The sequence below is a fragment of the Notolepis coatsorum genome (assembly GCF_963971535.1).
Source record: "Notolepis coatsorum genome assembly, chromosome: 10".
NCBI lineage: Eukaryota > Metazoa > Chordata > Actinopteri > Aulopiformes > Paralepididae > Notolepis > Notolepis coatsorum.
The window spans coordinates 115,441,956-115,467,674 of NC_140174.1; the positions used below are offsets into that span (position 1 = coordinate 115,441,956).

General features: G+C 43.3%; 1 protein-coding gene across 4 annotated transcripts in view; it reads left to right on the forward strand.

Annotated features, from left to right (window-relative positions):
- Nucleotides 1–25,719, forward strand: part of dmxl1 (Dmx like 1) — a gene marked incomplete at its 3' end in the record, with an annotated part of 327,508 nt that overhangs the window by 252,228 nt on the left and 49,561 nt on the right. For all 4 annotated transcript variants that reach the window (XM_084323717.1, XM_084323718.1, XM_084323720.1 and 1 more), the window contains exons 37-41: nt 390–595; nt 2,600–2,748; nt 6,556–6,641; nt 12,823–13,018; nt 19,062–19,179. In XM_084323717.1, the coding sequence (XP_084179843.1) occupies nt 390–595; nt 2,600–2,748; nt 6,556–6,641; nt 12,823–13,018; nt 19,062–19,179 (755 nt within the window). The remainder of the gene's footprint in view (nt 1–389; nt 596–2,599; nt 2,749–6,555; nt 6,642–12,822; nt 13,019–19,061; nt 19,180–25,719) is intronic.

The window sequence follows — 25,719 nt, forward strand, 5'->3', positions numbered from 1 at the left end:
CAGGCCTCTATCAGCCTCTGTTATCCCCTGGTCTGTTCTCTCTACACAGGCCTCTATCAGCCTCTGTTATCCCCTGGTCTGTTCTCTCTACACAGGCCTCTATCAGCCTCTGTTATCCCCTGGTCTGTTCTCTCTACACAGGCCTCTATCAGCCTCTGTTATCCCCTGGTCTGTTCTCTCTACACAGACCTCTATCAGCCTCTGTTATCCCCTGGTCTGTTCTCTCTACACAGGCCTCTATCAGCCTCTGTTATCCCCTGGTCTGTTCATTCTACACAGGCCTCTATCAGCCTCTGTTATCCCCTGGTCTGTTCTCTCTACACAGGCCTCTATCAGTTCTTCTTCTCTCCAGCGTCTCCAGTCACTTCTTCTTCTCTCCTTCTCTCCAGTGTCTCCGGTCACCGAGGGTTCCGAGCGTAGGCCGAGGCGGTTCAGGATCCTCACGCCGTCGCGGAGCGGCTCCAAGGAGGAGGCGGGGCCAGAGAGGGAGGGGCCAGCCAGGCCACGCCCAGTCATAGAGCAGGAAGTGCCCTCCGTGTTCAAAGAGCGATTCGTCCCTCCAGAACTCAGCATCTGGGACTACTTCATCGCCAAGGTAACCTGCCATAACTGGACCAGGTCTGGGGTCTGTCTGGGTCCCACGCTTTCTCAAATTTGGCTGAAGATACTTTCAATGAGAACCTTATTTCTTCTAGTTTTAGAGCCTGTAGCCCTTAATCCAACTGATGAAATAAAAAAATTAATTATTTATGTTTTCTTACAGCTGCTTGGCAGTTTTTTTTTTATATAAAAAAAATATGAAAATATTTGGGAGTCTGACTTTGTTCAATATTTTACAAATATGGGGCGGCTGATTGGCGCAGTGGGCAAGGCGCTCACCTCTAACGCAGGATATGCTGGGTTCGAGCCCAGCTCTCGGCGTTGCTACCGGCTGCCCGGTCGTTCATACTAACACAATTGGCAGTGTTAGAGGGTGGGAAAGCCGGTGGGTGGGGATTTGACGTTGTGGACAGCGACTTCTACAGGTTGGCTTGGTGACGCCGGTGCGACGGAATCAGGAAGTAGTGGGGGCAGCGTGAGCCTCCCACGCGTTACTCCTCGCCACTGAGTTCGAGCTGCTGCGGTGAAAAGATGCGACAGGCTGCCTCCTCGTGTACCGGAGGGGACACGTGATGCAAGGCTTCTGTCCTCACTACAACCGACCAGTGGGAGGCATAGTCCAGCAACGTTCAAGACAGGGGAGGGAAGAATTTGATACACGAAATTGGGATGGGAGAAAAATAGAAAATGGGGAGAAAAAGTGAATAAAAAAAAAGATATTTGACAAATATATATTTTATGTGAATTCATGTTTTTATTAAAAATGTTAAATTTTATTAAAAAAAGAATAAAAAAAAGTTTAATAGTATTCCCCCCTACAATTAACTAGACTCCAATATTAGGCTCCGTAAGACCAGCCTGTGTCACACATTGCATCTGAACGCTCACCCTGCGAACCATCTATTAACACGTATTCTGTTCATTTATATTCTGTTTGTTTATAATTAATAAACAAACTTGAAACTTGAATTTCTGCAGGAGAAAACCACACGTATTACCACAGTTATTTTAATGCATTATGTATGCAGAGTCCCGAGTGTTTTGCGCTCCATAATTGATAATTTTTTTATGTATCTTACAAGCTTTGAAATTTCTAAGCTGTTGTATTAAAAATGCTTACTAAATAGTAAGAAGGCATGGGTGAGTGAAATAATAGATCCATGTAATAATCACCATTCAGCCTTTTGTGATTCTGCCTACGATGCACAAAATTCAATGATTGATTCTCTGGGCTTTCGGTGAGTTGGGTTTCCTGGCATCGTGTGTTAATCTGGAGCCGGGGAGGGAACTGAGAGACGTGAGGAGTAGAGCTGTTTCCCCGAAGCCGGTTTTTGGGCTTCGAACTTCGTCAGGGTTTTTCGAACGGATGTTCGAACCTTCGTTAAATATTCAATTTTTTTTTTTTTTTTTTTTTTTTTATATCCTCAAACTAAATCCTCAATTTGAATAAAGTGATTAATCTGATTAAATTAGTATTTTTCTTTTTTTAATGAATATAACTCATCAGTTTTAATACTATAATATTAGTGTAGCCTAATCTTTATCTGCAACTGTGAAGAAAAAGCCCATTGGTTTAAACAGAATGACACATAAAAAAAAAAGATATATAAAAATATATAATTTTTTTATAAAAAAAATTTAATTCAAATGTTGATTTAGAATTCGAATGCCAACGTAGCGAACGAACATTTGAATGTTTGGGCTCAGCCCTACCACCCAGAAGAGTTACACTGTGAACTGTAAGACGTGAGGAGTTACACAGTGAACTGTAAAACGTGAGGAGTTACACAGTAAGACGTGGTTTAAAACTAGCGTGTTGGCTAATCCCGGAATCAACCGAAATGTTGTTTTAATATCATATATCAATATTCATAATATTGGAATATCTGTCCTTGAGCAGTGTTGTCTTGTTGTGTTTCTTCGTGGACACAAACCGTTTAGACACTGATTTGATGTTGTTGTTGTTCATTCATTCAAACTATGGATTAATTTGTTGCAGCCAATCCTGCCGCCATCGGAGAGCAGGGTGGAGTACGACTCCGAGGAGAGCCAGGTCAGCCAGGACGAAGACGAGGAGGACGAGGACTATGAAGACGTGTTCGATCCCAACTCTCCCCTGAGGGAGCACTCCAACAACAACTCCTACAGGTACGGCCGGTAACGGACGGAGCCGCTGTTCGAGTCCCGCTCAGTGTGGCTCTCCCAGCACCGCTGCTCTAGTCCAACCGCTCTCCTACACACTTTATAATTATTGGCAAAGAGATTTGCACTACAATTCATACCTCATTGCACCTTACCCTAAGTTGTACCTCATCCCATTTCTGCATTGTACCGTATACTGTATTGTACTGTAACTCACTGTTACTCTTTTTTTTACTCTGTATTGTATATATGTATATTGACTGAACACTTTTTGTTTGCATACTTTTGACTATTTTATACTTTTTATCTATTTTATCTAGCACACCCAGGAGCTCATACAGAAAAAAGTATTTCATGGAAAAGTATTCTGTATTTTACTATGACAACTAATAAAGAAACTTGAAACTAGAACAATATACCAATTAGAAAATTAAAGACAATGTCTACCTATAATATATATTCTTACCGTATATATATCTCTGTATATACCTGCACGTAATCCTTTTTGCATATACTATTACTATATATCTATATCTGTACATATCCCTTACCTACTCTTACTAGTTACGCTGACTTACTACCATAGTGTCTTTATACCTGTATCACTGTACATACATTAGGGGTGGACGGTATACGGTATAAACGGTATGGATTTTAACTGTACCTTGTGACCGGTAGAGCAACACAGTGTGGGGGGAGGGGGGGGGGGGAGAGGGCTGCTCGGAGCGGAGCCAACGCCAGCCCGCCGAGACGGGGCTCCACAGTGCGACTATTTCACTCGGATTTCCCCCTAAAAATAGATATGTGCGAACTGGACAAATTATTTAGGAGGTTTTATCGGGTATCACAGTAGCCAAAAAGCTGATTGCATCACGCTGGTTTCAACCGGAAAAAATGTGCCGTAAAGTTTGGTTTCTTACATATCTCGATGTAATTTACCATGAAATATCTACAGCAAGAATTCTGGGTCTCAATGAATCCAAAATGTCAATGTGGTTAGAAGTGGTGGAGAGAATAAAAGCTAGCTTATAATGGTAGTGTCTGGTTAGGTGCGAGGGATAGTGGAGGTACTTCTCAAGGTGGGGTCCGGGAGGGGGGGGTTCGAGCTGAGCATATGTGTGTAGTTTTTTTTAGATAACAGGTATTAGGGGTATATCTTATATAAGACAACTAACTAAAATGTGATCTCATTGGATGTGCCCTGACAATTAATGCTTGTATATCTTATCGTGTGTTGTCATGTTTGTTTATATGTTTGTTTAAAAAATAATAAAAAAATAAAATACAAAAAAAATAAAATACAAAAAATTATTTAGGAGCACAGAGGCTTTGCGTAGTGGGCGTGTCAATGCGCAAGTGTCATTTCATAATAGACACGGAACAGAGCGGACCTTCAATTCTAGAAGCAAACTGAGCTCAGCCCTGCGTTGCACACAGCTGTGTGATGACTTCTCTCGCGAGTCGCGCAGTTTCTATGTGTAATGTAAACTCTGCGTCGGATCCAATGGTCTAACATTGCTTTGCATCCTCGCCATTCTGGAATGCTCACGTCGCGCTAAAATCTTAAGTCATGTTAAATGTTGATCATGTAGCTTCAGAAAGCTAACGTTAGCTCTACTCCTAGCAGCCTGTTGATGTAGCCTCAGCAAGCCAACGCCGGCTCCACCCCTAGCAGCCCTCCCCCTCTCTCTCTCTCGCTCTCTCTCTCTCTCTCTCTCTCTCTCTCTCTCTGCGCTAACAATCCTAGCATCCCAAAGGAATATATTGATGGACATTAGCTATAGTATATAGCTCAGCAGCTGTAACAGAATATATTTTTTTTTTATTATTATTTAGGTTTCAACAATGACAAAAAAAAGCCAGCGGTGGACCGACATAGCAAGCACTGTCACTGTTTACTTGTGTAAGGAAGGACATGGTTCCTTTTCAAACTGTCGACCGAAAGGGCTTTAAAGACACGGTCAAAACACGATCCAAGATATGCGTTACCTGCCAGCAGACACTTGAGAAAAGGTTTTGCATTTTTCTATTGCAGTTTTGCACAATAAATGTTCTTAAAATACCTCTGTACTATGTGAAATATGTCCTAGTAATACAAGAGTACAGTAATAGCTGCCAGTGTTTTACCCCTTCAGAAGCATTTACAGTATATAGACATTTTAAGATACCGTGATATATACCGTTACCGTCTACGCTTCAAATTATACCGTGATATAAATTTTAGACTATACCGTCCAGCCCTAACACACATCTGATTAGCACTATTCCTCAGCAGTACTAACTTATATATTTTATACCCAGTCTAATCATCTGTACATTGTTTATTACTATTGCACGTTACTGTTATATTTACACTCTGGTTGGAAGCCAAACTTATTTCCGTTGTACTGTACTTGTGCTGTATAATGACAATACATTTTAATTTAGTCTAATCTAATCTGGTCTAACCTAGTCTATTCTAATCTAGGCCCTGTCCACACGAGCGCTGGATTTTATGTAACCGAAGTTTGAAAAAAATATACCTCTGTCCACACAGGTGAACAACTGCATATAATTGCGTACCCACGGCGCCTGGAAAACCAGCAAACCGATACATGTAGTACAATGTCAAAGCAGTAGGCGGCGATGTTGTTCAGACATTAAGGCCATTTCAACCAATCAGAAAAGGTTGAACGCTCACTACACTTCCTGTTTAGCCGCCATCTTTAAATGTAATTTTGCCAACGGAGGATATATTTTTCAGCAAAGAAAGAAACTGCAATAAAAGTGGAATAAACAAACGGATACATTCACTGTGTTCTGCCTCTCATTTGTTGATGAAACAAAACCATCAGCAACACAATTTACCACCAAGAGCGGATAGTTTAGTCTCACAAAAGACCGCCGGTGTTGTTAGCTACATGCTAATGTGAATGGCTATATCTATGTATAGTATATAGCTTAAATGCTAACGTAATGTGGTAACGTTACCGCTATGAATGGATGCAAACGTTATTTAACACATTGCAGAATGGGTACAATACGGCTCAATACAAACAATTGTTAAGGGGATGCAGTCTGGACTGGGTTCCTTATAACAATAACTTGACAACACATGAGTTTAGTTTAGCCGCAGCTACAGGTTTACTCTGGTCAGGTCAGGAATGCGACAACAGACATCAGTCGATCACAACACTCTTCAACACAGACGATACGTTTCGAACAAAAGTTTGTTACAATCATTTTCATATAACGCTACTTGGGACAGCTCTGCTGTAAACACTGGTGTGGCTGGCTCTGCTCTAATCTCTCTACCCCGCGCTCGGTTGCTAACTTGCTATTGTTTGACAGTCTGCCGTGAACATGGGAAATAATTGCGACAGCTCTGCTGTAAACACTGGGAATAACCTCGGTTGCTATGCCCACACGTAACTGCAAAACCGCAAAACTTCACTCTGGGCTCCGGTTTTCAAGACCGCGGTTGCAGTGTAGCAAATCCCCGGTTGTGTGTGGCCGAACAGTGCAACTGCGCACATACAATCATGGTTATATTAAATCCAGCGCTCGTGTGGACAGGGCCCTAGTCTGGTCTATTCTAATCTAGTCTGGTCTAATCTGGTCTAGTCTATAATCTAATCTCTTGTGGCAGCTGTGGTTCTTAGCTACCATTGTATTCCTCCTCTTTGGTGTCTCACGATAGATTGTGAGACCCTGGGGGAGATGTGTTCTTGTTTCAGTGTTCAGGCACCCAACCTCCTTTTCCCTGTCCCTTCCATCATTGTTTCCATGGTTACATGATGACTGACTGACGCATGGCTTCTCTGTACCAACCAGCTGGTGTCTGATGCGTCTGACCATGGTTCAGCTGGTGCTGTGCAACCTGAAGTCCTTCTACCCCATGGCCGGCCACGACCTGCTAGGTAACTAACCACTGACACAAACTACTGACTCACTGCACGACCTGCTAGGTAACTAACCACTGACACAAACTACTGACTCACTGCACGACCTGCTAGGTAACTAACCACTGACACAAACTACTGACTCACTGCACGACCTGCTAGGTAACTAACCACTGACACAAACTACTGACTCACTGCACGACCTGCTAGGTAACTAACCACTGACACAAACTACTGACTCACTGCACGACCTGCTAGGTAACTAACCACTGACACAAACTACTGACTCACTGCACGACCTGCTAGGTAACTAACCACTGACACAAACTACTGACTCACTGCACGACCTGCTAGGTAACGAACCACTGACACAAACTACTGACACACTGCACGACCTGCTAGGTAACTAACCACTGACACAAACTACTGACACACTGCACGACCTGCTAGGTAACTAACCACTGACACAAACTACTGACTCACTGCACGACCTGCTAGGTAACTAACCACTGACACAAACTACTGACACACTGCACGACCTGCTAGGTAACTAACCACTGACACAAACTACTGACTCACTGCACGACCTGCTAGGTAACCACTGACACAAACTACTGACACACTGCACGACCTGCTAGGTAACTAACCACTGACACAAACTACTGACTCACTGCACGACCTGCTAGGTAACTAACCACTGACACAAACTACTGACACACTGCACGACCTGCTAGGTAACTAACCACTGACACAAACTACTGACACACTGCACAACCTGCTAGGTAACCACTGACACAAACTACTGACACACTGCACGACCTACTAGGTAACCACTGACACAAACTACTGACTCACTGCACGACCTGCTAGGTAACTAACCACTGACACAAACTACTGACACACTGCATGACCTGCTAGGTAACCACTGACACAAACTACTGACACACTGCACGACCTGCTAGGTAACTAACCACTGACACAAACTACTGACACACTGCACGACCTGCTAGGTAACTAACCACTGACACAAACTACTGACACACTGCACGACCTGCTAGGTAACCACTGACACAAACTACTGACACACTGCACGACCTACTAGGTAACCACTGACACAAACTACTGACTCACTGCACGACCTGCTAGGTAACTAACCACTGACACAAACTACTGACTCACTGCACGACCTGCTAGGTAACCACTGACACAAACTACTGACACACTCATAGTTGCCTAAAGAAAGTTGGCCCTAGGTGAGGTAGCTTAACACTTTCCCCGCCAAAAAAACGCTGTACATCGTTGTTGACCGCCAGACCTCGCTGTACAGCGTTATTGAGATCAATATTTAATTTTTTCGCCATGGCATTCATAATTCATATATACCGCCGCGACGCTGCAGCTAGACCCTATAGGTGACGGCAACGACGGCTCAATACCGCCGCCTGGTGGATGGTCGGGCGAGTTACACTCACCTACAGGATATGGCTGATGTGCGTCGATTAAACTCCTCCGGCCGTCAGATATCGTTGCATGACTCCCGACAGACACAATGTACATAATGGATCGTTTTTTTTTATTTATTTTTTTTACGATTTATTTTTTGGCGTTTTATCGCTTTATTACTACTGGGCAATCCAGTAGGGAGAGACGGAGGAGAAACGGGAGACAGTGGGGGGAAGACATTCGGGAAATAACGACGGATTCGGGAATCGAACCCGGGTCGCCTGTGTCGCGGCTGAGCGCGCTATGTGGTTCGCCACTGGGGCGCCCATGGATCGCTTTCTAAACGTAATAATCGATATGATTTTGGCGTTTATTGCGACATACAAACCGGAAATGGACCTAGGCGATCGGCGTCGTATACCTGGGATCTTTCACCGCCAGTCTCTTTGACCCACGGTAAGAGGAATATAACGTTATTTTCAACCCAATTGTGAGTTTCCTTGTGAGCAAACCGATCTGATCAATATATCACCCAACCTACATAAAGCATTTACTGATGATCGGGGAATTATAAACAACCCCCCCCCCCCTTTCCTCCACGCATGATTAAGCATAACGTATACCGATCATATACAGTTGAACTTTTTAATATAGCGTGTATAGGGAAGAAATGCCAATCGATAATCTATATATGCGTTTAGGCATATAACTCACGTTCTAGGAATTACTGCAGAAAACGATAAAAACATACTTATATTCTAGAAGGTATTTTTGTATGAATGAAAAAGTATAACGTTCCCACATCCTGAACGATAGATAATCGATATTGAATGGGCCATAGTAATGTCAATATAGCAATACAATTTTTAAAGTTATAGCCCTGCAAAGAAGGTAAACATCTCCATAGGCTTACAGTGGTGGGTATATTGATGGGTATAACCAATGGCGGGGAATGTGTTAAGGACTACCCAGGGTTTCCGTTAGAAAATACTGGGGCCGGTCTCCGTGTCCTGGAAGATTTCAATCTCCCGGACAAATGTGAGAAATTCCGGTCAGTTTATTGAGCTTAAAAACAATTGATAGGCAGGCTATATAAAGAATGACGTCCTCAAGGCATGTAGATTTATAATATTTTAACTTAAAACTAGGCTACTTTTGCGTATACAGTCATGATATTCCAAATAAAATAAGTCCCTCGAGACTCCGTGCTGCTGCTGACTTGAAATCAAATAGGTGTCTGGGCAGTCGGCCCGACATTAAACAGCAGTCTGTTTAACGACGAATTCCGTTATATTGGACATTTGTATTCATTATATCAAGCGAAGAACTGAGAAATTTGGCAGAGAGAGATGGCAACATTATCGTGGGGTTCACTGAAACGTTCAACGAAGCGATAAACTAACCCCAATAGTATGCAACTGCAGAGCCGCAGAGCCAGCGGCGCTTTCAGGTCCGGTCTGGGGACCGCTCAGCAGCGCCACCCACCCAGTGGCTGAATTGCCAATGGCTGAATTGGAGTATTGCACTGTGCGGGCACAACTGTGAGCTCTGCGGCTCTGCAGTTGCATGCCTCTCGCTAATCCAGCATCAAGCTCCCGCCCCGCCATTCTCATCAGCAAACCACAGGTCGCGCTGCAAACTTGCTGTGCGCGTGATATGATATAGGAACACACATCGTTGTCATTATTAGACCTGCTTGGTGAAGCAACAATGAAACAAATGTAACTATTTTAATACAATTCAAATTGTGCTTAGAGGGAATTATTTTCACAGGACATTATGACCGGAGATATTTAAATATGTCGGACTTCAACAGATTTCCCCGGTAAAAAAAACTGTAATTACCGGACAACGGAAACCCTGGGACTACCGTACTCTCATTAATTTGTTTTGAGCTGTCTGAAGTTTGTTTTTCAGGACCTGTGGAGTGCCACTGAACCAGGTGGTGGCAGCATAGTCAAAGTGACTTTGTACTAATGCGCCCGCTAGCATTTTAAGTGTTGCCTGGTCCAGTAGTTCCCCTTGTCTAGCTAGGAATTTCGTTTTCTGGCAGATTTTAGTGTGGGCTTTTTTAGCCATGGCCTCTCCTGTAAGATGTTTGTCAAGTATGCAGCCTAGATATACTACAGAATCGTTGTTTGTTATTTGCTTCTCACCTACTCTTACCTTCATTTCAATTTTTTTACCAAGCCGTTTCTTTGATCCGAACAGGATGGCCTCTGTTTTCCCTAGATTAAGAGATAGTTTGTTATCTGACAGCCATGTCTGCACATTTGATAGCTCCTCACTAGGGCTGACCCCTATTAGTCGATTAGTCTAATGAACACACTAGACTAGACAAATATCAAGATGTATCCATCAGTGGACCAATTGCATGCTTTTGCAGAGGACAAGAAGCCTTCAGTCGACTCCTTCAGACATTAAGCACCTCCCACAGCCCAAATGGAATGATAAAAAAAAAAAAAAATGTAAAAAAGAAAAATAAGATTTAAAAATATTGTACTTATTATTATTTTTTTTTGGTCGACCAATAGTCGACTAACGGCAAATTTTGGCCAATCATAGTCGACCATCCAAATCCTTAGTCGGGGACAGCCCTACACCCTACTCCTCACTAAGGGTCCTCTCCACTACTGCCAAGTCCTTATGGGAGACCAGAATGGCTGAGTCATCCGCATAAAGAGAGAGGTCTGATGAACAGGCATTCTTCATATCATTTATGTAAATGAGAATCATGAAATGAATCATTCCAGCAAAGTAGGCTTCTATTATTCGAATCTATTGCTTCCAAACGTTTTTTTTTACGTCGTTAATTCATTTATCCACTCTGGTTGGATGGTGTATTGTACTTGTGCTGTATAATGACAATACATTTGAATCGAATCTCATTTTGAAATCACTACCTGTTGAGTGGATCAGCATGGTGCAATGCCACACGTCCGAAGCTGTCTGCCACTGCCGTGTCCATAGGCAGCGTAGCGATTTCAAAATGAGATTAGATTCAAATGTATTGTCATTATACAGCACAAGTACAATACACCATCCAACCAGAGTGGATAAAATAATTAACGACGTTAAAAAAAAAAAAAAAAAAAACTTTGGAAGCAATATATTTGAACCTGTGACCATAGGATCCACAGCCAGTGGACTTACCAGCTGAGCTAATTGCTCAGTTGTTAAGTGTGAGTGACTAATCCATCATTTACACTTGTGCCAATTGCGTTTGTCCCTAATTTTTTGTATTGCCATTAATAAATCAGATGTCATCCTAATATGTCATGTTCTACAGTAGGACTTACTACTATGATACCCATTAAAACAGTAATTCGAATAATAGAAGCCTACTTTGCTGGAATGATTAATTTCATGATTCTCATTTACATAAATGATATGAAGAATGCCTGTTCATCAGACCTCTCTCTTTATGCGGATGACTCAGCCATTCTGGTCTCCCATAAGGACTTGGCAGTAGTCGAGAGGACCCTTAGTGAGGAGTAGGGTGTAGGGCTGTCCCCGACTAAGGATTTGGATGGTCGACTATGTATACGTATACAGTGCGTGTGTGTGCTTTTGTGTGTGTGCTCGTGCGTTGAGGCTCTGTGCAATACTCCAATTCAGCCATTGGCAATTCAGCCGTTGGGTGGGGGGCGCTGTTGAGCGGGCTTGTGACCGGACCTGAAAGCGCCCCTGGCTCTGCGGCTCTGCAGCTGCATGCTATTCACAAATCCAGCATGAGCCAGCTCCCGCTGCAGCCGTCGTTACAGAACACTACACACATATCATAATGTTTACAGCAAACTGTAGTTGATCACCAGGTATGTTTTATTAACGTAGAATAATTCATATATATATATATGCGCGCACTGACAGTCGGCTAATTGACATTTCCTGTGAAAAAAATTAAATCCTATCCGTCCCGTTTGCGTCCCAAAAAAGATTTCTGTTCGTCCCAAATCAATATTTGATCGTCCCCGAGACGACGGGACATCGTTAGTCTCGAGCCCTGTCGAGTGCATTGGATCGCTTTCGAGACGCAAGAATCAATATGCTTTCGGCGTTTATTGCGTCATACAAACGGAAAATGGATTCTAGCAGATCGACGTCAAATAATTGGATTTTTTTTTCTCCAGACACATCAGTAAGAGGAATCCAACGTTATTTCCAGCTCGATTGTCCATTTATTTCATTGCAATCTGTCCGATCAACGTATGGTGTCTTACTAAAGAAAGCCGTTAGTGACAATCAAGGAATCATAAACGACCCCCCCCCCCCTTTCCTTCACGCATGATGGAGCATAATGTATAGCAATCATATGTATTTGACATTTTTTATATAGCGTGTATATGAACGAAATGCCAATCGATGATGTATAATACGTGTTGGGCCTATAGTGCGCGTTCTAGGAATTACTGCTATACAGTCTAAAAACATACTTATATTCTCGACGGTACTAACACGACAATGTATGAATGGAAAAATATAACGTTCCCACATCCGGAACGATAGATACCCGATGTTGAATGAGCCATAGTAATGTCGATATAGCTATAATATTAAAAAAGTTATAGCCCTGCAAAGAAGGTGAGCCACTCCATAGGGTTACAACACTGGCAGAGAGTGGTAAAGATGGGCATAATGCATGGCACCCAATGTGTTAAAAAGTCCTTGCAATTCAAATATATACAATGTGTGTGTATATGAATGTATGTGTGTGTATATGAATGTGTGTGTGTGTATATGAATGTGTGTGTGTCAGACCTCCCGGTGGGCTCTCCTCTGTGCCACGCGGTGATGAAGACCCTGCAGCGCTGGGAGCAGGTGCTGCTGAAGAGGCTGGAGATCTTTGACGGCCCCCCCACCAAGTACATCTCCACCCACCCCCAGGACGACGCCCCCGGCCCCGCCCTCCTCCGGCACAAGGCCCTGTTCGAACCATCCAACACGCCGTTCAGGTACCGGCAGCATGGACCCACTGTGCTCTTTACCACTGGTGCTCACCCAGAGACTCGGGTCAGAGGTCATGAGATGAGACACGATGAGATAAAATAATATAAGATGAGACGAGATAAGATGAGATGAGACAAGATGAGATAAGATAAGATAAGAAGAGATGAGATAAGATGAGACAAGATAAGATTAAACAAGATGAGATAAGATAAGATAAGATAAGATGAGACAAGATAAGATGAGACTAGATAAGATAAGACGAGATGAGACAAGATAAGATTAGACGAGATAAGATAAGATGAGATAAGACGAGATAAGATAAGATGAGATAAGATAAGATGAGACATGATGAGATAAGATGAGACTAGATAAGATGAGATAAGATGAGACGAGACTAGATGAGATAAGATGAGACGAGATAAGATGAGACAAGATAAGATGAGACTAGATAAGATGAGACAAGATAAGATGAGATAAGATAAGACGAGAAGATGAGACTAGATAAGATAATATGAGACGAGATAAGATGAGACTAGATAAGATAAGATGAGACTAGATAAGATAAGATGAGACTAGATAAGATGAGACTAGATAAGATGAGACAAGATAAGATAAGACGAGATAAGATGAGACGAGATAAGATTAGACTAGATAAGATGAGACGAGATAAGATGAGATGAGATAAGATAAGATGAGACGAGATAAGATGAGACAAGATAAGACAAGATAAGATGAGAGAAGACAAGACGAGATAAGACAAGACTTTGATTTGATTTTGATTTGATTTGATTTTATTAGGGATCCCCATTAGCTGGTGCGATAGCAACCAGCTAGTCTTCCTGGGGTCCACACACATAAAAACACAAAAACAATCACCATTGCAAAAAAACAAAATTATTAAAAGTCAGTACACACAATGCATAATGAACCTACTGTAACAATTAATATAGCTAAAATTACATTAGTGTAAAACAAAAACAAAACCACTTTACAGTGTTAAAAACAATTTAAAAACAATTTAAGATTCTTTTTAAAAGTGAATCTACTGTAAATGCAGCAGAGGTTCCGAGGCAGGCCATTCCACAGAGTTAATGCTCTAAAAATAAAAGATCTCCCCAGAGCGCTGGTTCTAGGACCTGGCAATTCAAGCTGCCCACTACTGGAACCTCTAGTGTAATGCTCGTGCACAGTATTACTAAAAACAATCTGATTATGTATAAAAACAGGAGTCTTACTGCTCATGACCAACTTGAACAGCACAAGTATATTAAAAGACAATCTATTTTCAACGTTAAGCCAAGAGAGGCGGGCATGCATACGGCTCACATTAGACCTTAGTGAGCAGCCCAGTACCAACCGTGCTGCCCTGTTCTGGACCACCTGGAGCTTCCTGAGGTCACCACTGGCAGCAGATGACCACATCGCAGAGCAATGGTCAAGATGACATAAAACTAAACTTTGCACTATCTGACATAAAAGGGGACGGGCAACAAAAGAAGCACATTTCCTGGAAATACCAATTGCTCTTCCCATTTTTAAAACAATATAATTTATATGCTGAGACCAAGACAGAGTGCAATCCAGCATCACTCCAAGGAGTTTAGTACTTTCAACTTGTTGAACTGCTGAATTACACAAGTTTAAATGAAGCTTTGGATTTGTAGATAACCTGTGCCTTGTTCCCAGCACAATACATTTAGTCTTGGAGATATTAAGGACAAGTCTATTACATACTACTCAGTCATGCACAACTTTAAGTTCTCTACTCAAAACTTCATTAAGTACATTGCATGATGGTGCCGCGTAATACAATGTTGAATCATCTGCATAAAGAACTGTTGTAGCACATTTGGTAGCCCAAGATAGGTCATTCGTAAATACAGAGAAGAGCAAAGGTCCTAGGCAACTTCCTTGCGGCACGCCACACTCTAGACCTCTGCTACTGGACAGGCTGCCATTTAGATACACCTTCTGTGATCTAGAGGACAAATAACTTAGTATCCACTTTAAAGCAGAAGTTAAAACCATAACATTTAAGTTTATCAACCAGTAGAGAATGGTCCAGCACATCAAATGCAGCACTAAAATCTAACAGCACAGCTCCCACCAACATAGTTATCTATAGCTTTAAGCCAGTCATCAGTCATCTGTATCAAAAGACAAGACGAGATGAGACGAGATAAGATACGATTTTTTTTTTTCTTAAATAGTTTCAAAATATCAGTAATTTTTGGGGCGGCTACGTGGCGTAGTGGGCAAGGCTCTCGCCACAAAATGCTGGAGACGCTGGGCTCGTCAGTTCGAGCCCAGCGCTCCACATTTGCTTTCAGTTTAGCTGGTCGTCCATACTAATACACATTGGCCGTATTAGGGGGTGGGAAACTGATGGGTGGGGATCGGGCGTTGTGGACAGCGACTCCTACAGGTCGGTTGGTACGCCTGCGCAGTATAATCAGGAAGTGTCGGGGGCAGCGTGAGCCTCCCACGCGTTACTCCTCGCCACTGAGAGATCGAGCTGCGCAGGTGAAAAGATGCGATTGCTGTTACCTCAAGTACCGGAGGGGACTTGTGCTATGTATGACTTAGTCCACATTGCAGCCGGCTTGTGGGAGGCAAATATGCGTTTTGGAAAATAGCTCTTTATTTGATTATCATAAAAAGTGTTTTGTATACAGAGATATCGACATCGGTAAATATCGGTATTGGCCAGAACAGCAATATTAATATCGGTTATCGGTATCGGCCACAATTTTCACATCGGTGCATCACTAGACAGGGTAATAGCAGCATGGGGGAGGGGAGCTACAGGTATGGGCAGGGTAATAGCAGCATGGGGGGAGGGGAGGTACAGGTATGGGCAGGGTAATAGCAGCATGGGGAAGAGGGGAGGTACAGGTATGGGCAGGGTAATAGCAGCATGGGGGGAGTGGGGGTACAGGTATGGGCAGGGTAATAGCATGGGGGAGGGGAGGTACAGGTATGGGCAGGGTAATAGCAGCATGGGGAAGAGGGGAGGTACAGTTATGGGCAGGGTAATAGCAGCATGGGGGGAGGGGAGGTACAGGTATGGGCAGGGTAATAGCAGCATGGGGGAGGGGAGGTACAGGTATGGACAGGGTGATAGCAGCATGGGGGAGGGGGAGGTATAGATATGGGCAGGGTAATAGCAGCATGGGGGAGGGGAGGTACAGGTATGGGCAGGGTAATAGCAGCATGGGGGAGGGGAGCTACAGGTATGGGCAAGGTAATAGCAGCATGGGGAGGTATGGGCAGTGTAATAGCAGCAGGGGGAGGGGGCAGGTACAGGTATGGGCAGGGTAATAGCAGCATGGGGAGGGGAGGTACAGGTATGGGCAGGATAATGGCAGCATGGGGAAGGGGGAGGTACAGGTATGGGCAGGGTAATGGCAGCATGGGGGAGGTACAGGTATGGGCAGGGTAATAGCAGCATGGGGGGAGGGGAGGTACAGGTATGGGCAGGGTAATAGCAGCATGGGGAGGGGAGGTACAGGTATGGGCGGGTAATAGCAGCATGGGGAAGGGGGGAGGTACAGGTATGGGCAGGGTAATGGCAGCAATGGGAAGGGGGGAGGTACAGGTATGGGCAGGGTAATAGCAGCCGATCTCCTAGATCCATTTCCGGTTTGTGTGGCGCAATAAACGCCGAAATCATATCGATTATTGAGTTTAGAAAGCGATCCAAATGCACTATAGTGTTTGTCTGGATCCACGTAACAAGATATTACTGCCGGAGGGATTTCCTCGATGCACCAGCGCCACTTCCGGTTTTGGCGACAGTGTAACTCGCTGACCATCCACCAGGCGGCGGTATTGAGGCGTTGCAATCTCATACAGGGTGCCGCTGCAGTCCGGAGGGAGACTGGAATTATGAATGCCATGGCGAAAAAATGAAATATTGATCTCAAAAACGATTTACGCCGTTGTTGGCGTTCAACGCATAGAGAGAGAGAGAGAGAGAATTTTCTCACTTGCTATGTGAGAATGTTAGTTATTATGTTCTCAATGCCTCTTGCATTGTATGAGAATTGTGTGGAAGAGTTTGCTAGTTCTAGTGCTACCCCTTTGTACATTGTGGTTGTGTCTGACAAAAGTTAACAATAAATAATGGTATTAGGAATACATTTGCCTCCTGCGTGAACTGTGCATAGCTGAATAGACTGTATTTTAACGTCGGTCATATGGTGGTACTTGGAGAGCCAGCTACGTTCTCAGGTGGTACTTGGTGTAAAAAGGTTGAGAACCACTGATCTAGACGTCTGAACGAAGGAATGGTTTATTTATTAGCCCGTCGGACCACATTAGTGGCCCTTCCTGACGGGCAAGGTCACTCTGATCTCAAGAGGCCACAGCACGGAAACACAAACTAGCAGTCTGGCTTCGCTCTGTCATCCCGTCCTGGTGGAGTCTCGCAGCAATAATCGAGTCGAAAGCTTTAATCAGCAGTTGAGTTAATAAGCAGTTGTATTAATTATCTCAAGGTATTCCCTGCCTGTTAAACCCACAAAGTTTTATTTTAATTAGCAATTCGAGGAAAATGTGTATCTAAAGTATTTTGTACTCGTTACTCGCGTAGAGCTTCTAATTGAGTTCCTGCAGTGCCTTATTCCCTGCAGGAGTGTTATTACAGTATGAAGTTATTAGGAATTAGCCCCATTTCACAAGTGTGTCTATGTATGTAAACAGAAAGGGGGTTAGCACGTCAAAATGAATGGAAATGTAGCTATATTTAGTTGTTATTAGGGCTGTCAGTTTATCGCGTTAATTCGATTAATTAATTACACAGCAAATTATCGCGTTATGAAAATTAACTCAAAACAATAAAATAAAAAGTCTATTCTCAGGGAATGTATTCCCAGTGTCAGAAATACTGTGTCTGTTACTAGGCTTGAGTAAATTGTAATGAACCAAATGAGAATATCAATTAATTTTTTTTTTACTGTGAATAACACCATGCTAAAATTGACCAGACCTGAAAAATCTAAGCAAATGAATAAAGGGAAGATGATTAAACAGAAGGTTTTGTAGATACAGTACTGAATTCTGCCATCCGGACACATGCAATTTGAAATATGATTATAGAATATAAAATATCAGGCCTAAAATGGTTATGCGATTAAAATGAGATTAATTCATTACAAATCCTGTAATTAATTAGATAAATTTTTTTAATCGCCTGACAGCACTAGTTATTATATATATATATTAAGACATATCTAATTTACAAAGATTATTTCAACATGGTTCTGCTAATTTATTGACACTACAGCGTCAAAGACACTGTCCAGTTTGTACCAGGTGGTTACTCTTCATAAAGACACTGTCCAGTTTGTATCAGGTGGTTACTCTTCATAAAGACACTGTCCAGTTTGTACCAGGTGGTTACTCTTCATAAAGACACTGTCCAGTTTGTACCAGGTGGTTACTCTTCATAAAGACACTGTCCAGTTTGTACCAGGTGGTTACTCTTCATAAAGACACTGTCCAGTTTGTACCAGGTCGTTACTCTTCATAAAGACACTGTCCAGTTTGTATCAGGTGGTTACTCTTCATAAAGACACTGTCCAGTTTGTACCAGGTGGTTACTCTTCATAAAGACACTGTCCAGTTTGTACCAGGTGGTTACTCTTCATAAAGACACTGTCCAGTTTGTACCAGGTGGTTACTCTTCATAAAGACACTGTCCAGTTTGTACCAGGTGGTTACTCTTCATAAAGACACTGTCCAGTTTGTACCAGGTGGTTACTCTTCATAAAGACACTGTCCAGTTTGTACCAGGTGGTTACTCTTCATAAAGACACTGTCCAGTTTGTACCAGGTGGTTACTCTTCATAAAGACACTGTCCAGTTTGTACCAGGTGGTTACTCTTCATAAAGACACTGTCCAGTTTGTACCAGGTGGTTACTTTTCATAAAGACACTGTCCAGTTTGTACCAGGTCCAGGTGGTTACTTTTCATAAAGACACTGTCCAGTTTGTACCAGGTGGTTACTTTTCATAAAGACACTGCTTTAACCCCCGGTCCTCCAGGTCCAGCCACCACTCGGCGCTGCCCGTGAAGCGCCTCTGGCAGTACCTGGTGAAACAGGAGGAGGTCCAGGAGACCTTCATCAGGAACATCTTCACCAAGAAACGGGACCGGCACGAGGTACCGGCTGTCACGCCCCCCCACCGACCCGCACGGACTGGCCTGTGTGCCACTTTACCTACGGCGTCCATGACAACGTTACATTTATTGTCACTCGATAACAACACATTGTTTTGTAATGTTTAAGATCTAATAACGCATGTCCTAATGTCTGCCCCCCTCCCCCATACATCCCTGCCTCCTCCCTGTTTTTCGCTCTGCATGCCCCGCCCCCACTTGCATTTGAATCTCCCTCCCTTGTTTGATTGCATTGTAATTAGTCATTCTCCCATTGTTATCAAATAATCACATGATAATGACTACTTAATCCAGCCTTGTTGTTAATAATTAACAGTCCGTCTGTCTCGTCTGTCCGCATGGTTCATCACGTGTCGTCTTGTCCGTGTGTCTGCTCTGTTCGTGTGTGTTGTGTGGTGCTTCCCTTAATAATGAAAGTCTGTCGAGGACCAGACTGACTGTATGAAAGGTTCAGGGCCGGAGGAGGCGGGGACCGATCAGGTACAGCTGCTGTGGATGATGCCTGCTGGTGGTGCTACTGGTGGTGGAACTGCGCTCTTAACCCTTTCACTGCCACACGACAAAGGGTGAACCCTTTCACTGCCAGACTACAGAAGGTTAACCCTTTACTAGTGGTGATAGTAAAGGGTTAACCTTCTGTAGTGTGGCAGTGAAATGGTTCAACTAATTATATACACGACGGGCGGCTAAGTGGCGCAGTGGGCAAGGTGCTCGCCACTAGTGCAGGAGATGCTGGGTTCGAGCCCAGCTCTCGGCGTTGCTACCAGCTTGGCTGGTCGTTCATACTAACACAATTGGCAGTGTTAGGGGTGGGAAGCTGGTGGGTGGGGATCGGACGTTCTGGACCGACACCTACAGGTCTGTTGGTGCACCTGCGCAGTAGAATCAGGAAGCAACGGGGGCGGCGTGACCCTCCCACGCAGACCCTCGCCGCTGAGAGATCGCGCTGTGCAGGTGAAAAGATGCGACGGCTGCCTCCTCGTGTACCGGAGGGGACACATGATGCAAGGCTTCGTCCACATTGCAGCTGGCCTGTGGGAGGCATGGCCTAACAGCGATCGAGACAGGGGAGGGTAGAATTGGTCAATACGAAATTGGGATGGGAGAAAAATAGAAAATGGGAGAAAAAGTAGATAAAAAAAAAAAAACTAATTGGAACGTTGGTTCCTCAGAGATCTGCTGCCTGGAATCATAAGGAAGAACCTTTTTTGGGGGCGATAAACAAATATTAATTTAATATTCCACTAATATTCTATTCACTTGAAAATGAGCACAATGAGAGAATGTGAGTAAGAGTGACTCTTCTGTGTCTCTCTGTCTCCCATGTTATCGCCCCACCTACAGTTTATTATCCCCACCTACAGTTTATTATATAGAAACGTGCCTACATTAGATAGATAGATAGAAAACTTTATTGCCATTTCAACACATGGTTGATTGGGATTTGTCTTGGTGCCAAAGTATAAAAACATACAATATAAAAACACACAAGAATACATGCGATGCAATCCCCACAATAGAAGTATTTCACAAACAATTTAAAAATGCTACAGTACCTAAAAGAGCTCAGTGTTCCAATTTAAAGTGCATATTGCCTTAAAGTGCCTGTCGGCTGGTGCTAGCCCTTATGGTACAAAGTTCCTGTGCATTAGGACTTGAGTTCAGGTGATGGACAACCTCTGGATATGTACTATTTTTAAAACAAGATGTCCTACACCTGAGACTTTGGAGTCTTCTACCAGAGGGAAGGGTTAAAAAGGTAGTAAGCAGGGTGAGAGGGATCATGCCTACATTATAGAAACCTGCCTACATTATAGAAACATGTCTACATTATAGAAACATGCCTACATTATACATTATAGAAACATGCCTACATTATAGAAACATGCCTACATTATAGAAACGTGCCTACATTATAGAAAAGTGCCTACATTATAGAAACGTGCCTACATTATAGAAACATGCCTACATTATAGAAACATGCCTACATTATAGAAACATGCCTACATTATAGAAACATGCCTACATTATAGAAACATGCCTACATTATAGAACCATGCCTACATTATAGAAACGTGCCTACATTATAGAAACATGCCTACATTATAGAACCATGCCTACATTATAGAAACGTGCCTACATTATAGAAACGTGCCTACATTATAGAAACATGCCTACATTATAGAAACATGTCTAAATTATAGAAACATGCCTACATTATAGAAACATGCCTACATTATAGAACCATGCCTACATTATAGAAACGTGCCTACATTATAGAAACGTGCCTACATTATAGAAACATGCCTACATTATAGAAACATGCCTACATTATAGAAACATGCCTACATTATAGAACCATGCCTACATTATAGAAACATGCCTACATTATAGAAACATGCCTACATTATAGAACCATGCCTACATTTACACACGGATGGTACAGTAGAGGTCTGATGGGAATGCATCGCCACACAGCTGTCCAAACTCTTCAGTCTTGCGGGATAATCACCACACGGTCCGACCCACGGAATTCAAAGAGCCAGTTGGAATCATCCTTCTTGACAGCACGGCGTGTCGGTGCTAACTGGGCCATGAACCCTGTACGCTCCCGTTAAAACAACTCTCACTGAGCCGTCCCCAACTGTTTGTGTTTAAGCTCTGCATTTAAGTCGTGCGTCCGACTGTATGCTGATGATGACGATGCATACATACACTATGCGTGTGTTCTTCCCAGGGTTTTTCGGCTCCGTGTATAACAGCACATCTAAGAGAGAGGAAGTCTTTTCGCAGCTCTTCTGCTCGACTCTGTGTTAATTAACCCCGGGTCTCTCTGAAGAGACGCTGTGAAGCTCAATGGTTTCTGATTAACGGGCCCCAACACTGTCGCAGTGAATACGGCTCCCTCGGGGGATTATACACTCTGTGAAGATGGCAAGCCACCATATTTAGATCTCTGTAAGTGGAGTGAGACTGCATTCCCCGCGACACACAAAGACGTGGTCTTTTCCCTTTGAATCAGCCCGCCGGGGACTTTAATTCCACGTCTTGTTGCGCCTTGCTTCATTTTCAAACGACTTGCCGTCTCGGCATGTGACGTCTCTATACGCTATACACAGTGCTGTGCGCTCCCCGGACCACTCTCGGCATGTGCTGTCTCTATACATTATACACAGTGCTGTGCGCGCCCCGCGCGACTCCAGTGGAACACCCCCCCCCGTAGGACATGTGACGCCTCTATACGCTATACACAGTGCTGCGACTCCAGTGCAACACCCCCCCCCCCCCCCCCCACGTAGGAACTCTCCACGGTACTGAGTCAGGGTTCCCACGGTACCTGGAAAACATGGAAAACATGGAATTAATTTTTTAATTTTCCAGTATGGAAAAGTCATGGAAACTGAGCAAAAGTGAACACTTACATGGAAATTGAAACAGTTGTCCTGGAAAATGTTATTGGATGATGTGTAAAATAGTAATCAAATGAAACTATTGAGCACATAATTAAGATGAGTTTATAAAAACCCTTTACATGTGAACAGCTTTTAGAGCATGCTCTTGGCATCATATCTGGTATATTGGATGTTGGAATTGATGCAGGCAACCTGGTGATATGGACTTTAAAAGTATAGTTTCGGATTGGTGGACTTCCGGAATAATAACCGAGAACCGTTACTCGCGATCTCAATAGAACGGTCAAATACATGCATTTCCCAGCCAACACAGGAGCCTTGACATCTACAGTGAAACTTCTTATGCAAGTAGCTGTGTTTTAACTGTGTGGTAAACCTGGGTGTATCAACGTTAGTTAGTAAGCAGTGCAATCTTGCTAGCTAGCAGCTTACACTAGAATTGTTGAGGTAATTTTTACCTTGCTTTTAAAATACTAGAACTATGTTTGATATGTTTGATGATATGTACTATTTCACTCATTGACTTTTCCTAAAACCGTGTTATTCACCACATTTAGGGGAGTTTGTTTTGAATTTGGATTCATTAATGATGGTTAGCAAACACATGCAGTACAATCTTGCTAGCCAACATGCAGCTTGCTAACTAACTAGCTAGTGTTGGCTAGCTTGCATTGATAGCTAACTACCAATACATTTTCACATTAGGCTGTGACATTACTTCTATACTAGTTGACATGACCAGTCTAGTCTTGTTCTACTTTTAACTATTTTGTGATTTTTCATTTTTTTCGTTAAATAAATTATACTAATAATAGGAACATTTGGGGTGAGACATTTTTGAAAAATCATTGATCATGACCATTCAGATCTTCAGACTGTAGAGAGGAGGAAGAGGAGTGGAGAGGGGGAGGGACCAGGAAGGCACAGAAGGAAAGAGGGAGGAGGAAGAGAAGAGGGGCGAAGAAGAGGAGGATAAGAGAGTAGAGGATGATGGAGGAGAAGAGTGGAGAGGAGTTAAGAAGAGTAGGAAGAGAAGACAGGAGCGGACACGAGAGGGGAGGTGTGGAGAGAAGAGGACGGAATGAGATAGGAGAGGAGTGGAAGAGAGAACATATAATAAGGAAATAAATAATAACACTATTAATGAAATAAATAACACTATTTATGAAATAAATATACAGTACCTACAGACCACCTAGCTCTAGCTCTGTACTATTTAAAAGCACAGTGCAGGACACACTCAAAGGTTATCGCACCTCAGAGATGGCAGTGGACATGTATGATAGGACAAAGGCCATATGTAATGGCCTTTGGATTGAGGAACATACTACCAGCCAAAGGGGGAAGCAGAAAAGGATGGACGAGTATGTAGTTGAGTCATCTTGTGGCACAAGCGCAGACATCAGCTCAGGAGATCAGCTGAGACAGAGACTGTTCTATCCAGTCGTCGACAGAATGCTGCAAGAGCTTGAGAGCAGGTTCTCATGAGTTGGATAACAACTTATGAGAGGCATACAGGCATGTTATCCAGCCTCAGACCAGTTTCTCTCAGTGGAATTGCTGCAACCCCTCGCCACACATTACAATATCCAACTACTGCCAGAGGAGATCACAGTTGCAAAGTGTTTCCTGGTCAGGACAGGCAGAGATGCAGTCCCTACTATCCAAAGTGTCTTTCCCTCCTGGATGATAATAATAATAATGCATTTTTTTATAAGGCGCTTTTCAAGACACTAAAAAAAAAGTCCACAAATCGGTGAATGAAAAATGTATAGGATCAAATGAAAACTACTACTTACTAAAAATGGATGTTTAAAAGTACTAAAAACCAAAAAAAAATATCAAACACTAACCAACATTCAGCACCGACAATGGGGATGCTGCCATCTTAAACAAAAATAATCTTTATTTTTATTCATTTTTTTAAAGCTCCGGGGCTCTAGGGGGCCGGGCCAAATGTGGAGGCAGGCCGGATCAGGCCCGCGGGCCGTAGTTTGGGGACCACTGATCTACAGCTTGTTGCATTATTTCATGCATTAATATTATCAATAAGACATAATCTCTAAGCATTTACAATATAGGCTTGACTGGCACATCTTTTAAATCAAGTAAGTAGTCGGGTGTCCTAGGGGGTTGTGTGTGTGAGGGGAGGGGGGCGCGGATGGGGGCGGAAAGCTTCAGGGGCCTATAGATCATCACTTAATATGGTACCTGGAAAATCAGGAGGTAGCATGGAAAATGTTTTCAAGGCAAGCGTGGGAACCTGTCTGTGCCGAAGAGTTATGAGCGGTCATGCTAATTGACGGTACTAATTAACCCCCGCTGTGTTGGCTAACCATTCACTGTGGCTTAATGCACGTGTCCTAGCTTGAACCCCCAAAGCAAGACACACACATCAAGGTTATTATAAGCTGATATAGAAATCATATTCCTATGGATGGACACACAAACACAAACCACACATACCCAGGTTATTACAGTTCAATAGCTCTAATTGACTACATGTTACACATTCCGACGGCGAGAGACTATTCACACATACTGTAATCACACATTTATATTCATGTTCATGTGAAATATGGGGACATTACATTCTGTAACTAACCCTAACCTGAACCCTAACCTGAACCCTATCCTACACCGTGCCCCTACAACAGCTTAACCCTATCATACACCGTGCCCCTACAACAGCTTAACCCTATCCTACACCGTGACACTAACAGCTTAACCCTATCCTACACCGTGACACTAACAGCTTAACCCTATCCTACACCGTGACACTAACAGCTTAACCCTATCCTACACGTGCCCCTACAACAGCTTAACCCTATCCTACACGTGCCCCTACAACAGCTTAACCCTATCCTACACCGTGACACTAACAGCTTAACCCTATCCTACACCGTGACACTAACAGCTTAACCCTATCCTACACCGTGACACTACAACAGCTTAACCCTATCCTACACGTGCCCCTACAACAGCTTAACCCTATCCTACACCGTGACACTACAACAGCTTAACCCTATCCTACACCGTGACACTACAACAGCTTAACCCTATCATACACCGTGACACTAACAGCTTAACCCTATCCTACACGTGCCCC